At 45.4% G+C, this 16,799-nt stretch overlaps 1 protein-coding gene across 1 annotated transcript in view; it reads right to left on the bottom strand.

Annotated features, from left to right (window-relative positions):
• Positions 1 to 16,799, bottom strand: part of ADCY8 (adenylate cyclase 8) — a 155,713-nt gene that overhangs the window by 109,454 nt on the left and 29,460 nt on the right. The window contains exons 3-4 of the mRNA XM_025205410.1: positions 10,054 to 10,184; positions 3,677 to 3,788 (exon numbers count right to left, since the gene is read on the bottom strand). Of these exons, the coding sequence (XP_025061195.1) occupies positions 3,677 to 3,788; positions 10,054 to 10,184 (243 nt within the window). The remainder of the gene's footprint in view (positions 1 to 3,676; positions 3,789 to 10,053; positions 10,185 to 16,799) is intronic.

Raw genomic sequence — 16,799 nt, 5'->3', positions numbered from 1 at the left:
CTCCAGGAGGCGTGTGTGGCATTTAAATTAGAGCGGCTCCGAGAGTCACTCTAATTAAAGTGCCTTGAGCATCAGGTGTATTAGCATCCCTGTGCTGAAAATGGTGACAGGGGTGCTTTAAAGCTTGAAGAACATAGGACACTGATACACGTAGTGCTGAAGTCTGCTGGAGCATGGTAATTGCCATCCTCCAGCAGTCTCAATTAATTGATTAATTGAATCTGCTCCGACGCACTGTAATTACAGCGTGGCAGAGCAGCCCCAGTGTACGTGTATAGGTATCCTATGTGTCCATGCTGCATAGGTAACAGAATTGCAAATTGTGCTTAAGTGCCAAAAATACCACTGTAATGACTGAAAACCTCCCATGTGAGTGCACAGAGCGAAGCAGAATTCTGCCCAGAAAGTTTATTATGCAGATATGACAAAAAGGATAGACGTGTCAGACTAGACAAATAACTGAACTTAAGCTCCCTGTATGATTGTGGTAGAAAAAAAAAAAAGGTTAACGCTATCTGTGCACGTACTCATCTAAACAGCTCAATGCTGAGTACGAATAGGGAAATGATTTCACTTCTGGAGATCCATGCTGGAACACAGCATCTGCTGCTAGTGTCTACAATTTAATAAAAGAGTTTGAAAACCTAGATGGAGGCATGGGGAGGCACAGAAATGATTTGAAGCCTAGAAAAGAAGCCTCACAACAGGAAACTTGAGAGAGATCAGTCTGGTTACTTTTTCAGCAACAGAATTGAGCAGTGAATTGATTACAATGTATAAGTACACAAAGAGGGAAAATTTGGGGTACTAAAGAGCAGCTTATTTTGGTAGAGAAAGGCATAGCAAGAGTTGGTTGCTGGGAGTTAATGCCGTACACATTCAAGTTAAACAGAGGGCACACATTTTTAACAGAGATGGCAGAACAGACTCCTAAGGACGGTAGTGGTTTAGGAGGGCTAAATTGCCTCGCTGAGCGACTGCCCCATACTAATCAGCTCACATGCAGTGCTACACAGTTATTGTGCATCCAGTCTAGGAGGCAGCCTGTGCAGAGCAGTACAGTACGTTTGAAGGGGCTGCTGCTAAACAGGGTAAGTTTGCCATGCAGGCATGGTCTGAAAGTATTTAGCTAGCTTGTGTTTTATAGCAGCTGTTTCTCATGCATCCTAAAGAGATCCATGACACTACTTTGATAGAACTGACAGGAGAATTTGGCTTACAGGTTTTAGAACAGAGAATCTGTTTATTGGTTTATAGTTTTCCATATTTTTATCTGTTTTACTGCAGCTCTTGCATACAACATATCAGAAAAAGATGCTCTGGTAAAAGTGGTGCTTGTCCCAAATTTAGGGCATGCCCCCCTGGGGATTTTTAATGGTGCCTCAGTGATTTAGAGTCATATGTCTTAAGGAAAGTTGTGTGGACTTGAATCACCTAGGACTGGTCTATAGGTACAGTTATTTTGGAATAGCTCTTCCTGATTATACCTGATTAACCTGATTATTCCCTCTCTGGCTGCTCGTATTTGGAAGAAATGTGTTGTGTTTTAAGCCATCTTGGAAACCAACAAAGAGAACATGAGTAGTAGGCATGTGCGTCCTGTATCAATCCATATTTTATAAAAATGGCTTATCCAACAGACCTGGTGCAAATGTGCTAATGGTTTGGGGTTGAAAAGACAGCTTTATTCTTCAGAGTAGAAAGGTGACAATCTTTTCTACTACAAAATATTGACAAACCAAGGGAATGTCAAAATGATTGGCAGTGTTATAAAGGCTAGCTAGTATTGAAAGACCTGGTTATGTAAATCACAGCTAAGAGGTGACTCTCAGAGAATATAACAGTCTACAGGTGTCTGAAAGCTATAAACACTGAGCTCAGAATGGCATCACTTAGGGTGGTACAAAGACATAGTACTAGGGATGATTTCTTGACAAAAAGGGGGCTAGGGTGAATCCTGTGGGCTTAGCCCAGGGTCTAGAGGAAGCACTCCAATTTACTGCCCCAGAAGGTGGCCCAGGAAAATATGTGGCTCTCCTGGATCCAGGAAAAAAATTGTTATGCTTATTTTCAGAGGTCAACATACTTCTTCTCTCTCACATAGGCAGTTCTTCCTTTCCCATCATATAGGGCATGTAGGGTACAGGACTAGGAGCAACAGCCTCAAACTGCAGTAGAGGAAATGTAGGTTGGAGATTAGGAAACACTTTCTGACTATGAGGGTGATCAGTCACACATTGGAACAGACCACCTAGAGAAGCTGTAGACTCCCCAACCCTGGACATTTTCAAAAGTAGGTCAGAGGGACACTTGGCTGGGATGATACTGCCTTGAGCAGGGGGTTTGACTAGATGACGTCACAAAGTCCCTTCCACCCCTAATTCCTTTCTCTACAAGGTAAAAGTGAGAGGAAAGAAGTCAACGTCATACATGCATGTAGAGACAGTCCCTGGCATACTTGACCAATGTGAAACTAAATAATAGCATGAAAACTTATTTTTTGGGAAGCTTTTGTAAGATACAGAACAGTTAGTCTAGTCTAAGACACTTCCCCACCCAGACTGAATTCATGTGTATGTTGAGTGACTGAGATCAGGTTGTGATATGACCAGGAAGAAGTGGTGAAGACACAAGAAATCTAACTCCTTTCACTTGCCTTGCTTGTTAACACAAACCAACAGTGGACAAAATGGTAGAGTGGATCTTTTTTGTTGTTATTTGCATACCAGTTACTGTAAGTTGATCTCAACGCACTAGCCAAGATGCTCGTGCACCGATAATGAACCAAACCATTAACAACACTTGAGAAAGCATGTTGCCATTCCAAATGGCAAGGGTTGGCTCTGAAATACATTCAGTAGTTGCTGAGTAGAGGCTCACTTTTCTTGACCTTAATGTGCAAGCATAGAAGCTATGCTGAGGATTGTACCAGTGACAGCAGATACACACCGGTCCCCTGAACAGGCATAATGCCCAGAGAAATAAAAGGACCATATTAAAAAAAGGTTTTAAGACAGATTAGTATCAGCGATGCCACCAGACCAGCACACCATAGCAAGTATAGTCCCCAAAAAGTCTATAATGGGCTAGATTTTGTCACTCTTACATTGGCTGGCACCTTCCTCAAGGACACCCATTTCTGAACTAAAGGCAGACCAGAAGCTTGACGTCTCATGTCAGATGACACCTGTGCCATTGTCGTCCATGGGGCCATGTGTGAAGTTACTTATAATCCAATTTGAAAAAGGTTCTGGAAATCTGGATTTAACTCAACACACTGACTACAACATTGGGCAAAGCTAAACAATTCAAATAAATCTGCTAAACTTTGGCCAGCACCTTGAAGCAAACTCAGAATCAATCTTTGAGATTTTCAGTGTTTTGCCTTTTATTTTACAACAAGGTCCGCAGGAAGAAGTAAAAATCTGGTTAGACCTCTGCTCTCACCTTACGTTTGCAAACACAAGAGGGTCCAGTGAACATCTGAACTTCTGATTGGCTCACAGAACCAAATTCTAAATGCCTCTCTCTTTTCAGCTTCATTTTTAGCAGCCATGTCAAATCACAGAGGAAAGATTCCAGATAGATTATGCTTTAAATGTTCATAGGAGAAACTGAGCCTCCCACAAACGCAAATGGAACATCACACCCCTCAGAAGAACCACATTTAACTCACATGCGCTAGTCGATCAAATCTGGCAAAGAGTTCATTCAGCATCCGGACCAGCTCCTGTGCTGACAAGGTTGTGGAGAGGTTGGTGAACCCTTTAACATCTGCAAAAAGAATGCTAAACAAAGAAGGAGAAATAATTATTAACATTTCAGTCCATTGCCACTGGTAATCAGCATGATAAATACAAGCAGTAATCCTGCGCATTGTGATTACTTTGGCCTCTGCTTCTGCATAGGTAAAAGAGTGAGAGGCAAACAGCTAATGTCTGGATGCCTGGCCGAGGTGTGATTTCAGGAGAAGGAAAGGATGCAGTATTTCACATACAAGGAGGGAGCATTTTACAGTTTTCTGGTCCTTACTACAGCCCTTACTCAATGGAACATTTGTATTACAAAGGAGCATATTAAAGAACTAGCATTAATGGTAGCATACGGCATTAATGCAAAGTACTCAAAATGAGTGTTTCATAAAAAAGACGTGTTTTGTTCTTCCAAAGGCCGTTTCACCTGGGGATCATAAATCACTTAGAGAGCATCAGCTAAGTCCCACAATGTAGCATTCTTATTCTCATTTTCTTGGTGAGAAGACTAACAGGCAAGGTGAAGCTAACATGATGAGCAGGAATCCACGTTTTCTGTTTCCTGTCTAACATGGAAAAAAACTGTAGATTCTCCCTTTTAACTGAGAAAACAAGGATTTTTCATTTTAACAGAGAAACACATGGGTTTTTCACTTTTGCAAAGAGCTCTCTGCAGGCTGGCAGAACCCCAGCCTGCAAGGGGCTGGGGGGAGCAGACAAGGGCAGTCAGACACTGGACACCACATGCCTGTGCGTGCTCACACATGGACATGGCCACTAAGCAGCCTGCAGAACAGCTCCTGCAGGTAAGTTTGGGGGAAGGGGAGAGGGGAGTGAGGCCCCCATAGGGATGGAGGTCGGCAGGGCTGGGGCAGGGGCTGCTGCCCAGCTGGGGCGGTGCGTGGGGCTCAGGGCTAGAATGCGAGGCTGCAGGGCCCAGGCAGGGAGTCGACGAGGTCGCAGATGGCTTGTCCGGGAGAGCTGGCTCCCCACTACTGTGCACGCTGCCAGAGGTGTCGTAGGGGAGCACATACCCCCCAGATTTGTGCTTCAGGCTCACACTTCCTGCCCTGCTGCCCTCCCCTGGGGCCTCCACAGCCTGGCAGGTGCGACCCAACGCAGTAGGGCAGAGTGGGCCTGGGTGGGGAAACTCCTTGCTGCTGCAAGCCCTGCGCCACCCTGTCAAAGAGCCCCCTGCCCGCCCGGCAGCAGTGGGAGCAGAGGCATGGAGTTGTATCCCCGCTCACGGCTGCCAGGCAGGCAGGGGGTGCCTCGCTGTAGCAGCGCGGAGCTCCCTAGTGGTGGCATGAACTACCTCCGCTTCACCCCACTCTGCCCTGCTGCACCCGTGGAGGAGGGGGAGCCAGGCTCTTCTCCCCACTCTGCCACAAAAGCATGCCACCGTGCATGGGTGGGAGCTGGGGCTCGGGTGCTGCTGCAGGGAGTAGGGGGCTGCAGACCCAGGTCCCTAGCCCTGTAGCCTTGGCAGCTGTGGGGCCCCTCTGGCAGGACTGGGGAAGGGGGTGGGGGGAGTAAGGGGTACCAGCAGCACCCAGGGGGCTGTGGATGGGGAATGAGGGTTACTGGCAGGGCTGGGGGACTGTGGGTGGGGAGTGAGAGGCCTGGACCTGAGTCCTGGTGAGTGAAGGGGCAAGGGGGGAAACTCTAATTTTCTATAATAAAAAACCCAAAATCAAATACCAAATTGTATAGGTACCTAGAATTTATTTTATTATAGTGATCGAGGCACTGGTAGGCTTCCAAACTGCTTTCAAATTGAAAATGTATCAATAAAACATTATGTTTGGTTGATACCTGTGTATATATAGGGGTGTTTCCTTTTAATCACAGATTTGGGGTTTTTAAATCAGAAAATTTGTGATTTTATCAGAGAATTTTGGATTTTTAAACAAAGAAAACCAGGCTCCCTGGTGGTGAGGAGCATACACGGAGACAGAATGTCAGAGCCCGAGACTCCGAATTCACACTGTTCCTCGATGTGGACCAGAATGGGACTGGCTGTGGCACTGTTTTTGCTGTGAGCACTGGGAGCTTTGACACCCTTCATTCATTGACCTCATCTTGGGGCTGAGTGTGGTTGAGCCCCAAATGGGAGAAAAGTGGTAGATTTATGCAGGCCTGGTGACTCCCTCATCTTGGTGCTAGCATCCCAGCTCTAATACATGTTTATCTGCCAAGGACCCAAAAGGTCAGTTCAGTAATTGGGGATGACTAAGCATTCCAGTCACTCACCCCAGGTACCTCCAATGCCAATGCTAAAATACTTAGATATTAGGGGGGAATACTAAGCAGCACTAAGCAGGGGGTGGAAATCCTTTAACTGTCCTTACACATCTTTGTATGCCACCCCACCCCCCACACACTCCCTTACTCTAACAATCTGTGGTATCTAAGATGCAGAATAAAGCTTCTATCAATCAGACTAAAACAGGACTGTCCCAGTGGTGCATGTGGCCTGCAAGGGGTTAATCTGTGGTCCCTGGGTTCCCAGTCTGGGTGCTGCTCCCGTCACTGCCCCAGCTGCTTGGAGTCTCTGGGATCTCCTTCCCACTCCGACTTCCACTGCCTGACCCCACCGTGGGAGTGGGGAAGGGCAATGCAGAGTGGCTGAGAGCCTGCCTCATGGGGACATGGAGGACCCAGGAGCTCCATGCAGTGCAGAAGCACAGCCTGGTGTAACATGAGGTAGGAGGAAATGCAATGTGGCAGGGGCCATGCAGTGCAGTATGTGGTGGAGAGGGTGCTGGCATGGAGCGGGGGGGTACCCGTGCTACACTGTGGCCTATGGCCCATGTGGCATGCAGCCCATGCACCGAGCGGCTGGAGGTCTTGTGGCCCCTGGTCACTCAGAAGTTGGACAGCCCTGGACTAAAACATACAAAACCTGGAAGCTGAACAGAAGTGGGCACGTGCATATCACTTGCCTCCTGACTCTGGATGCTGCCATAGAGATCATCTGCCCTGCCCACTCACTCACTGGGGTGCAATAGCAACGAGCACAAGCATAGCACCAAGCAGCCTGCAGCTGTACTGAGTCACAGAACTGTGCTCAGACTCTCCGGAGACTGAATACTTGAGTTTAGTTCTGGCAAGGTATTCAGGACCACTCTGTTTTGCCCCTGAGCTGCTTACATTGCCTAACTGATGGTTTCTGGAGTACTCCACTGGGAACATGGAGGTGTAGTTATTTCCTTAGCTGTGGATACGAGATTGAGAAGGAAGTGGGATAGACAAGGCCAAAGCAGAAGGAAACCAAGGTTTAGTTTAAGGAGGAAGGTAAAATGCAGCGAGGACCATATCCATCTTGTTCAGACTGGCAAATAACTAGGAATGAACATTGTTAGAATGAGGGTGTTTCAGAGAGTAATGGCAATTTGGAAATAAAACTATTGTGTGTGCAATGATCATTTATTGGACCACATCCCTGCTCCACAGAGTAGTAAACAATGGGTGCATTTGATAATGCTGCCATCAGAGTTCCCCTGCAGCGGGGTAGTTTCTCGCTCATGGGAAATTCCTGCTACTTTTGAAGATGCTTTAAAGAAAGGTAACTATCAATGTTGCAGTTTGAGATTTAGTAGGAATAAATGAGGTCGTCTTGGTTAACTGAAGACCTCAGATTTGTTTGTTGAATAACTAGGTCCTAAATCCAGATTAATGAAAAAAATCAAATCACAATTAGGAATAAAGTACAAAATGCCTCCGGATAATTCAGACATACAAAAAACGGTATCTAATAAAAGGTATCATTTTGGAACCAAGAGTTCTAGTTTTTTGTACGTCTTTTTGTCTCAGACCAACACAGCTACCAAGTACACCTCAGGATAATTCATGACTTCCTTAGATGTAAAAGCTAGCCAAGAAACTGGATGAAGGTTACTAAGAAGCTACATATCTAAAGCTGGATTTTCCCCAATAGGTTTCCCCAATTATGCCTCACTGAAAAAAGACAGTAAGAAGTGACAGAAGAATGATGAGTAGAAATGAATCTAGAAACAGCTATTGAAATAAAAAATGTTTTAAAAATGCAATATCTACCTGCCCTGTTATTCTAATACTTCTGGTAAGTATTCCAAAGAGTAAACCCATTATAGGCCTATATTTTCGGGTGATGAGCACCTGCATTCCTCATTGACTTAATTAGGGATTGTTGATGCTCGGCATTTATGAAAACCAGGGCCAAGAACAGCCTTGAATAACTTCGATTAGCCTGTGCAGGAAAAGGCCAATGTCTTTTGCTTGAAAGCACACTCAGAATTCGTTCTAAAGAAACCCCCACTTTCAAGTGGGAGATACGTGAAATACTTTCACACTTCATCTCCAAACCTACAACCCTTTACAATTAATGCTCCAAAGAGGAAGGGGGTGTTGTTTTAGTCCCAAGATGGTAGTCTTCATTTGAATTCTCCTACAATAATAATTACTTTATGAGTGGATAGCAAAAAGGCAGTAAACTAAATTTGTCTTTAGCGCTGCATAAGCCCTTTATAAAGGTTCCTGGTACCTCCAGCCAGAATCAATAAAATAATATGTCTGGGCTGCAGCAAGGGCACAGAAATGGCAGAAAATTGATCTGCACTTTACAGATGCTGAACGCCTTGTTTATTGAACTGACCCTTCCAGAGTTATATATGGGCTTTCTTTTAAAGCTATGATATAGGGCTTTCTCTTTTAAGTCTTGTACCTTAATAAGGAAATGCTTATTTTTCCACTGCCTGTCTGCTGGTCGATTGATTACCTTGCCTGTGGTGGTTGGGACTCACAAGAGACTCATGGGCTAACCCTGAGATGGTGAGGTAAGGGAATCACATGCGACTCTAAGAGCAGGGTAGGTTCTGTAACTTCTTGGGAGTTAAATCTAGCCACTGCCAGACACAGTGGTACTATTTAATGGGTACATCTACATGTGAAATGAATGCACATGAATAAACTCTGGTGCATATCATGCCAAAGTTTACTGCTCCCAGGCACTGTGTCTTCACATACTCCTGGGACAACAGCACGTTCAGCTGGGACAGTGCGCCCCAGCCGGCATGGTGTCCGGGGTGGTCCGTCTGCCAGCCCGGAGCTGCTCTGCCCTGACTCAAGGTGTTGTGGAGGGGCTAGCTGGGGCATGAGGTTGCTACAGTGTGGGGCTAGACAGCAGTGTAGCACCCTTGTGCCCCAGCCAGCCTCAGTCAACACCTACACACAGGTTGCAGTGGAATAAATAACTTCGTTGTAAGACAGTACTTGTGGCAGCCAGTACTATCCTACAATGGAGTTATTTTATTCTGGCCTAATAGCTTTGTACATGTCAACAGTGATGCTTTACTGTGGAGCTTATTAGGCAACTCCACAATAACCACCTCATTTAGATGCCCCCAGTCGTACTACTTAATGATTGCCATCACTGGCAACTCCACAAAAGCTGTCCCTACACTCCCTGATTAGAAATATTGTGATCATAGGCTTCATAGAGTTCATAGACATTAGGGCTGGAAAGGACCTTGGAAGATCATCGAGTCCAGCTCCCCGCCCCAGGGGCAGGAAGTCAGCTGGGGTCACAGGATCCCAGCAAGACAAATGTCCAAAAGTATTTTCATTGGACACTGACAAGGAAAAGGAGAAAATGGTCATGTTGGTTATATGATCACTGTAAACAAGGGCAATTAGGATGAGATGAGGATAACCATGCGGTGGCCTTATATTTTTGCTAAGGTCCCACAGTCTAAATCTGATTGGTCAGGCCACAGACTAGCCATGGTTTCCATTTCAAGAGTGAACAAAGGGAAAGTCTATATGTGCTCCATGCCATTCTCAAGACTTATTTCCTCAGTTCTGGCCCTGGAGCACATGGACCAGAAGCAGAAGGCTGGAGTTTATTTCTGGCAGCGGTCACAAGAGTGGCTCAGGACCAGCTTAGACACCCAAACGGCCATAATGAACTCCCCACCCACTTGCTGAGTTGAGGTTGCCACTCCCCATGTTGAGAAGCTGATTCTGTAGAAGATCAGTTAGAACGCTAATGCCATTTATTAATAAACCCACCAACTTTTCCTTTTATTGCATCACTCAGTTGTAAGGACTGTTGCAGTAGAACAGGCATCAAGTTATTTTCTAAATCAGAGAATGCTTTGAAGTGGTCACCTTTTCCAACCCTCAAAATACAGTTCCATTGATTAATGAATCATTGATTAATGAATTGTTCAAGAAGCAGTAACACCCCCCTCCCCCACCAAATAACTGATAGAGAATACAAGTTAAAATATTTAAAATTCATCCTAGGTGTCCCACTCACCTCACATTCTCATAGCGGTGAATATAGATCTTATGGAACTGATGCTGCAAGTGCTCATCTTCTACATTGGTCATATCATTAATCATTTCTAGTACTACAAATCGAGGTAATACTGAGAGCACCAGGCGTTCCTAAAAGAAAGCAAAGGGGATAGGTCTATCAGATTAAGTTTGCATGAATCCATCAAGAAAAATATCTGACAGAACTTTGCATTGAGACATGGTCATTCCCCATATGGGCCAACGGTAGTGTTGTAAGATTAGATTCCCAACATTTCTTTCTTTTGATTATCTGCAAATTGTACAAAGAAAACTCATGTGTCCAATATTCATAAATCTAGCGGCAGAGAATCATAGAAAAACAGGGCTGGAAAGGACCTCGGGAGGACATTGAGTTGAACCCCCTATTCAAGAATGGATTACCCCCTGTCTAAACCATCCAGGCCCAGTGTTTCTCTTACCTATTACCAAGTACACAGAGAGGCCTCAATCCAGTTCACTTCATAGAGAATGGGACAACTCCTAAGTGTAAGGAGAATTGGCCAAAAATTAGACCTGATAGTAGTAGTTAAATATAAAATGTTATAGAATAAAATGCCTACTTGTGTCATTTTCTGTGGGGTGATCCTGAGTTGCAGTAAATCATACACAAGCTTCAACAGAACAACAGTGATTTACATAGGAGCCTCTGCCTTTAACTATAAATCACAGCACAGTCAGCCTAAAGTCTGCTGTTAGGGTGCCTGCAGAAGCCTTATATTGTCAGCAAATGTTCTTCCTCTTTAAAACCCACCAGTTTTACCCAACTCGGACTCCGAAGTCTTCATTAAAGTTGACAGAGATTTTGATTAATCTTCCTGGTTATGAATTGATAGCATTTACTACACACTTACCCGAAGTTAGTAGGCTTATATGTGCTTGCAAAGGAAAAGGGAAAACATGGCTTTTTTAATACTCTTACAGCACATGTAAAAAGATGCAGGGATCTATGAAACCATAAGGGGAAGCACAGGAACATTGTAGGAAGAGAGCTGACTTGGGCTCCTATGGGGTCAGTGCAGCTCCTCACCACCTCCAACATCTTCCTTGACAGATCCTATCCCACCATATCTTTAAAAAGGAACCTAGCAGAGGTCTAGCTGATTAACCAGCTTTTGCTTCACAGCAGTGTTTTTGAAAATACATGCCTACGACTCCCCCCCGCCCCCCATCCCAGGAACCTTCCTCAAGTATGCACAAATACGGATTGGAGAATGACTGACTAATCAGCAGTATTGCAGAGAAGGACTGAGGAGTTATGGTAGACCATAAGCAGAATGAGAGCCAACAATGTGCTCTTGTTGCAAAAAAAGCCAAGAGCATCCTGGGCTGTATTAACAGGAGTGTCACTTGCAAATCAAGAGAAGTGATTGTGCCTCTCTTCTTAGCACTGGTGAGACACCACCTGGAGTCCAGGACAGATTGAAAAGAGTCTAGCTGAGAGCAACAAAAATGATTAGATGCCTGGGAAGTATGACTTATGACAAAAGTCTGAAAGAGCTAGGGTTATTTAGTCTGGAGAAGAAAAGATTAAGGAAGGATGTGATAACAGCCTTCAAATACCTGAAGTATAGAGCGTATGGAGACAACCTTTTCTCTGTGGCTGTAGGGCAGGGGCAGACAAAATACAGCCTGTGGGCCACATCCAGCCTGCCAGGCACTTTCACCCTGCTGGCAGTGCCTGCCCACCAACGAATTGCCCAGTCATTCCACCCACAAGGGTGGGAGCGAGGTGCCCACGTGTACACCCACCTCCAACATACCCTATTGAACTTGCTCCCACCCCCGTGGGCGGAAGGGCTCAGCTGAGCCAGCAGCAGCTTCCTAGTGGGGTTGCTGCTGCACCTGCTGCAGGCTTCCCTGTTATCCTGCTGGCTCTGGGCAGCAGGTAGGGAAGTGGAGTGGGTCAGGGCCATGCTGCAGCCAGGTGGGAGGGCAAAGCATGGGGCTAGGGCTGGCGGCACTGCAGAACCTGTGCCCAGGGGGGGACGGTGGCAGCAGCAGTTCGGCTGGGCAGGGAGTGGGTGTGAGGGAGGGTGGGGGTGGTCTGGGGACTCCCCCCTGCTCTCCCCATGGTGCACAGCCCTGGCAGTGAGCAATGGCAGCGGCAACCGGGGGTGCTCCAGGCACTCTTGCTCCATGCTGTTGCCTGGCTCTGGCCAGCACTGCACATCGCTGTGAAGAGCACAGCTCCCTGCTGGGTCATCTGTATTGCTGGCATTCCCCGCACTCACCGGGCACTGAAGGGAAGTCGCATGCACTGGAGCTGGCTGGGGCTGGCAGCCGGCTCCAATGTATGGGGCTTCCCAGGAGTGCAGGGAGCACCAGGGAGACAGACAGCCTGGTAGTGGGGCTGTGCTCCTTGCTGCGATGTGCAATGCTGGCCAGAGCCAGGCACCAGTGCCCCAAGCTCCCCTGCCTGCTGTTGCACCGTGGGGGGGAGTGTGGGGAAGGTCCCCATCCCCCTCCCACTCTCCTTCACACCCCACAAATACCACATACCCACACCCTGCCCCCACAACCCTCCAACATACCCTATGCCCCACCATACACGTACACCACCACAGACTCACTCATCCCACACACACACCCCACACCCCACACCCCACCACACATACACCCCCCCCACACCCCCCTACAATATACAAGACTAAGAGTTTATTTTTTAGTTATTATGCAATCTCCTCTATATACAGTACACAAATGTAGATCATGACAAAATATTTTTTTGTAATAAAATTAAAATATGTTATAGTAGGTGTTTGACTTTTAGTGTATGATTTGTTTTTTTTCTGGTTCTATGAGGGCAACCCCCCTCCCAAAAGGAGCATTTCTAGGGGCAAGGGAAGGGACTTTTTGGTGGCAAAAGTCAGGGGCTAGGGACGGGACATCTGGTCCCAAGATGGCAACCAGGGGGTGGGGCAACTGTCAAGGGGCGGGGCCCTTAAGGACTCACCAAAACTCATTATGTGGCCCTCCAGCCAAAATCATTGCTCAGCCCTGCTGTAGTGGAAAGGGCTAGGAGCAATGGCTTCAAGCTGCAGCACAGATAATTGAGGTTGGAGACTAGGAGGGACTTTCTGACTACGAGGGTGGTAAAGCATTGGAACAGGCTGCCTGAAGATGTTGTGGAAACTTCACCCCTAGAAATTTTCAAGAGAAAGTGAAACTTGGCTGGGATGGTTTAGTCAGGGATAATCCTGCCTCAAGCAGGAGGCTGGACTAGATGATCTCATGAGGTCCCTTCCAGCCATGCTTTCCTATGAGCCTATGAATCACAATAGTTGGCACCTTCCTACGTCAGCCACCCTCATACTGCCCCCAACTTCAGCTGCTGTTGCTTCCCCCACCTTCACTTGCTGCCAGTGAGGAGAACTGGTGGCAACTGGTGGCGAGGTGATTCAGCAGTGGTGGGAAGTGACAGCTGAAGAAAGGAAGCATGAGGGTGCCCAACTTTAATACAGTGGGGCATAAACCCTACAAGGTTTGGGAAACCTTCCTATCTTAACAAGGGTGTTCTGAAGCACTTGGATATTATGGTAAAGGTACTAGGGGGACCATATTTTAGACAGATGCTAGCATCTCTACATGCAACAAATTAAAAAAAAAACAACGTTAAGGAAAAAATACATCTCATGCTCACTTTTTGTGACTTGCTCAGTATTCTCAGAGACTTGCTAGTTAGTTCGTAAACAGTTCTCAGCTACAGTAAAAACATGTAGCATGTTCCAGACACCAGCTTCAGATGAGGTAGATTATGTGTTCTATAATTCACGTTACTAATAGATTATTGTATGCCTGCCAGAATGAATGTGAACAAATAAGCTCAGCTATAAACCTGGCCTGCATACAATTCTAACTCAAAGAAGATCAGAGTCCAGTGCCTCTTCTTCCATTTGGTCTGCATTCAAGTCAGCTTCTATCAGGCGTTGTTAAACTTCCTGGAACAAGAAGCTTTGAGGGCACAGTGACAAACTAGCAAGAGGAGACAGCGCTATATAGCTGATAATACCTGCCAGTGATCTGACAGACATACTGACTGGCCACCTCCCCCATCACCTTGGGGAAAGGAAATAGCAAACTTTGATCCATATGGAGGTGGGAGTCTACAGCTGTGAAACCCCATATCCTCCTCTCACATTGCAAAGGGACAAGCCTACAAAAATACAGAATCAGTTCGAGCACCCAGCTTCACAACACACCTACGTAGTGACAGCTCCAGTGAGCCAGCCATTGTCAACAGAATGTCTTATGGCCTTTTGGGATAGCCCATGTGGGTTCATCAGCCAATCAAAGCCAACAACATTAAGGAAAACAAAAATGTTCTTGGTATTTTAATTGCTTCAACACAAATTAACATATTGTTGCCATTGTCATGCATTCTCTGACTGCTAAAGCACACTACTAAGTATGTCTATATAATAAAGATACCTTTCTAACTAAATTCTACACCTTTCATGCAGCCGTATGCTAAAGTTCCACTAACGATACTTGCCTTATATTTCAAATATCTTTTCACTATGAAATGGTGCATTTTATTTTCTACCTTACCCTAACAGAAGGACACTGGGAATATAAATGCTAAGGGAAACGAAAAGAAAGAAATCAAACAGAAGCACAGTTTATTAATGAATTACTTATTAAAGCTATGAAAAGAACAAACAAAAAAATGACATTTCCTCCTAAACACATGGCCAAAGAAATAGCATATATTTTCTTTCATGCCAAGAAGCATTTATAAGGTTTGTCTGAGGAAGGCATCACACAATGGATCCAAAAAACATTTAAAATAAAAGATGATTTACTTGACATGTTCAGTAAACCAAGAAAAATGTGCCCAGCACATCTGATACCTTAAGCTTCATGCTACATATTAAGATAAATGATATTTTCTTTGCGACAGGTAAAATCTGGCAATGATCCATATAAACAGAGAGGCTAATTAGTATGCCTCCATTGTAGTTCACAACTATTAATGCCCTAACACATGCAGAGATCTTGTCAAGATGCCAGCATGATTCTCCTATGCAGCACACATTATGGGAGCAGTGTGCTGCATTGTATGCCATGCGAGGGACAAAAATTTTAACACAGAAACAACGCTGCTGCATACATAAAGTACACAAAATATTCCAAAATCCAATAGCTTAAATGTTGTGCCTGTCAGCATCTCTCTCAGCTGTGTTGAACTCACATTGAGGGGTAGAAGCCAACTTGGCTCCTAGTCACTTTTAGGCCTTCACTCAAGAAGATGGGCAGGGCGTGCTGATCCAGTTCACTTTGGCAAGTGAGAACATCCTAGGACTGTTCTAATTCATACTCAATAGGGATCACTTCTCAGAGATCAATGGCATGTAAAGCGTATTATGTCCATTCTTTCTTTTCCTTCAGCTGATCTTGACATGATCCTCATGCTAGGGCTTTACCCTTCCTGGGAATATGGTGCTGTGCCTTCAATACAGCTTTAAGATCTCTTTGCACCAACCCAGAAGCATAAGGAAATCCTCAGAGGTCCAAGGTTCTGACTGTCTGAGCATAATTTCCTTCATATAAAGACATCAATGTGCTTTCCAAACATCACTTTCCAGAGTTCCTCTGTGAATACTTATAACAAGGATAATTATTTCAGTTTTAATGGGGAGGAGACAGAGACACAGAAGAATTATATAGTTGTTCAAAAGTTATGTACAGCACACCAGTGACAGATCCAGGAACAGAAGACTCTTGAATCTTTCTGCATTTCTTTGTAATCTGCCACTAAAACTCCCATTATTTCCCCATATTTCCCCATTAGTATTATAAGAGAAGTAGTGAAAATTTATTTTCCTTCTTTCTAATCACATTTCTACTCAGTCTTCCCTTGGGAGCACTTTCAGACTGAGAGAGATATACATCAAATGAGTTTTCAGGCTGTTCTTGCCTCAGGAAAAGTCCAAAGAGGGAAATGTCCTGAGTAGGAGCTAAGGGAATTGTACACCAGTTAGCACTGTTACATTCCCTGTTAGTAGAGGAACTGATGATGAACTAGAGACAATGCAAAGAAGAGCTACCATAAAGCTAGCAAATTTGGAAAGATTCAGGGTATATTTGCTCAAGGGAAAACAAGTCCTAGTCTGGGCATAACGACTTACTCCAACATAAAGAGGTTGGACCCAGACGTGCAGGCATGTGTGGTTTGTGGTGCCTACGGACTCTCTGAGAAGCTTCCCACACCATTGCCAACTCATATCAACTTGCCCTTCCTCTTCCACCCACTTCCCCAATATCTGGAGCTAGCCATCAGTGGTAGCAGATGACAGTACAAGGAGCAATGGTCTCAAGTTGCAGCAAGGAAGTTTAGGTTGGATATTAGGAAAAACTCTCTCACTAGTGGTGAAGCAATGGAACAGGTTACCCAAAGAGGTGGTGGGATCTCCATCCTTGGAGGTTTTTAAGGCCTGACTTGACAAATTCTTGGCTGGGATGATCTAGTTGGTGATGGTCCTGCTTTCAGCAGGGGGTTGATCTAGATGACCTCCTGAGGTCCAGCCCTAATTTTCTATGATTCTATGAATATCTGAGACTTCCAAAAGAATGCAGAATACAGGTGAGACTCTAGAGCAGGGGTCAGCAACCCCCGGTGCGCATGCCAAGCACGGCATGCAAGGCCATTTTGCTCGGCACACAACCGCCAGTCACGGAGCTCTAAGCAGCTGCTGCCAACCACGG

The sequence above is a fragment of the Alligator sinensis genome, unplaced genomic scaffold, assembly GCF_000455745.1.
Source record: "Alligator sinensis unplaced genomic scaffold, ASM45574v1 scaffold307_1, whole genome shotgun sequence".
Classification (NCBI taxonomy): Eukaryota; Metazoa; Chordata; order Crocodylia; family Alligatoridae; genus Alligator; species Alligator sinensis.
The sequence above is the reverse complement of the archived record's forward strand: the minus strand, read 5'-3'. Positions and strand labels throughout refer to the sequence as shown.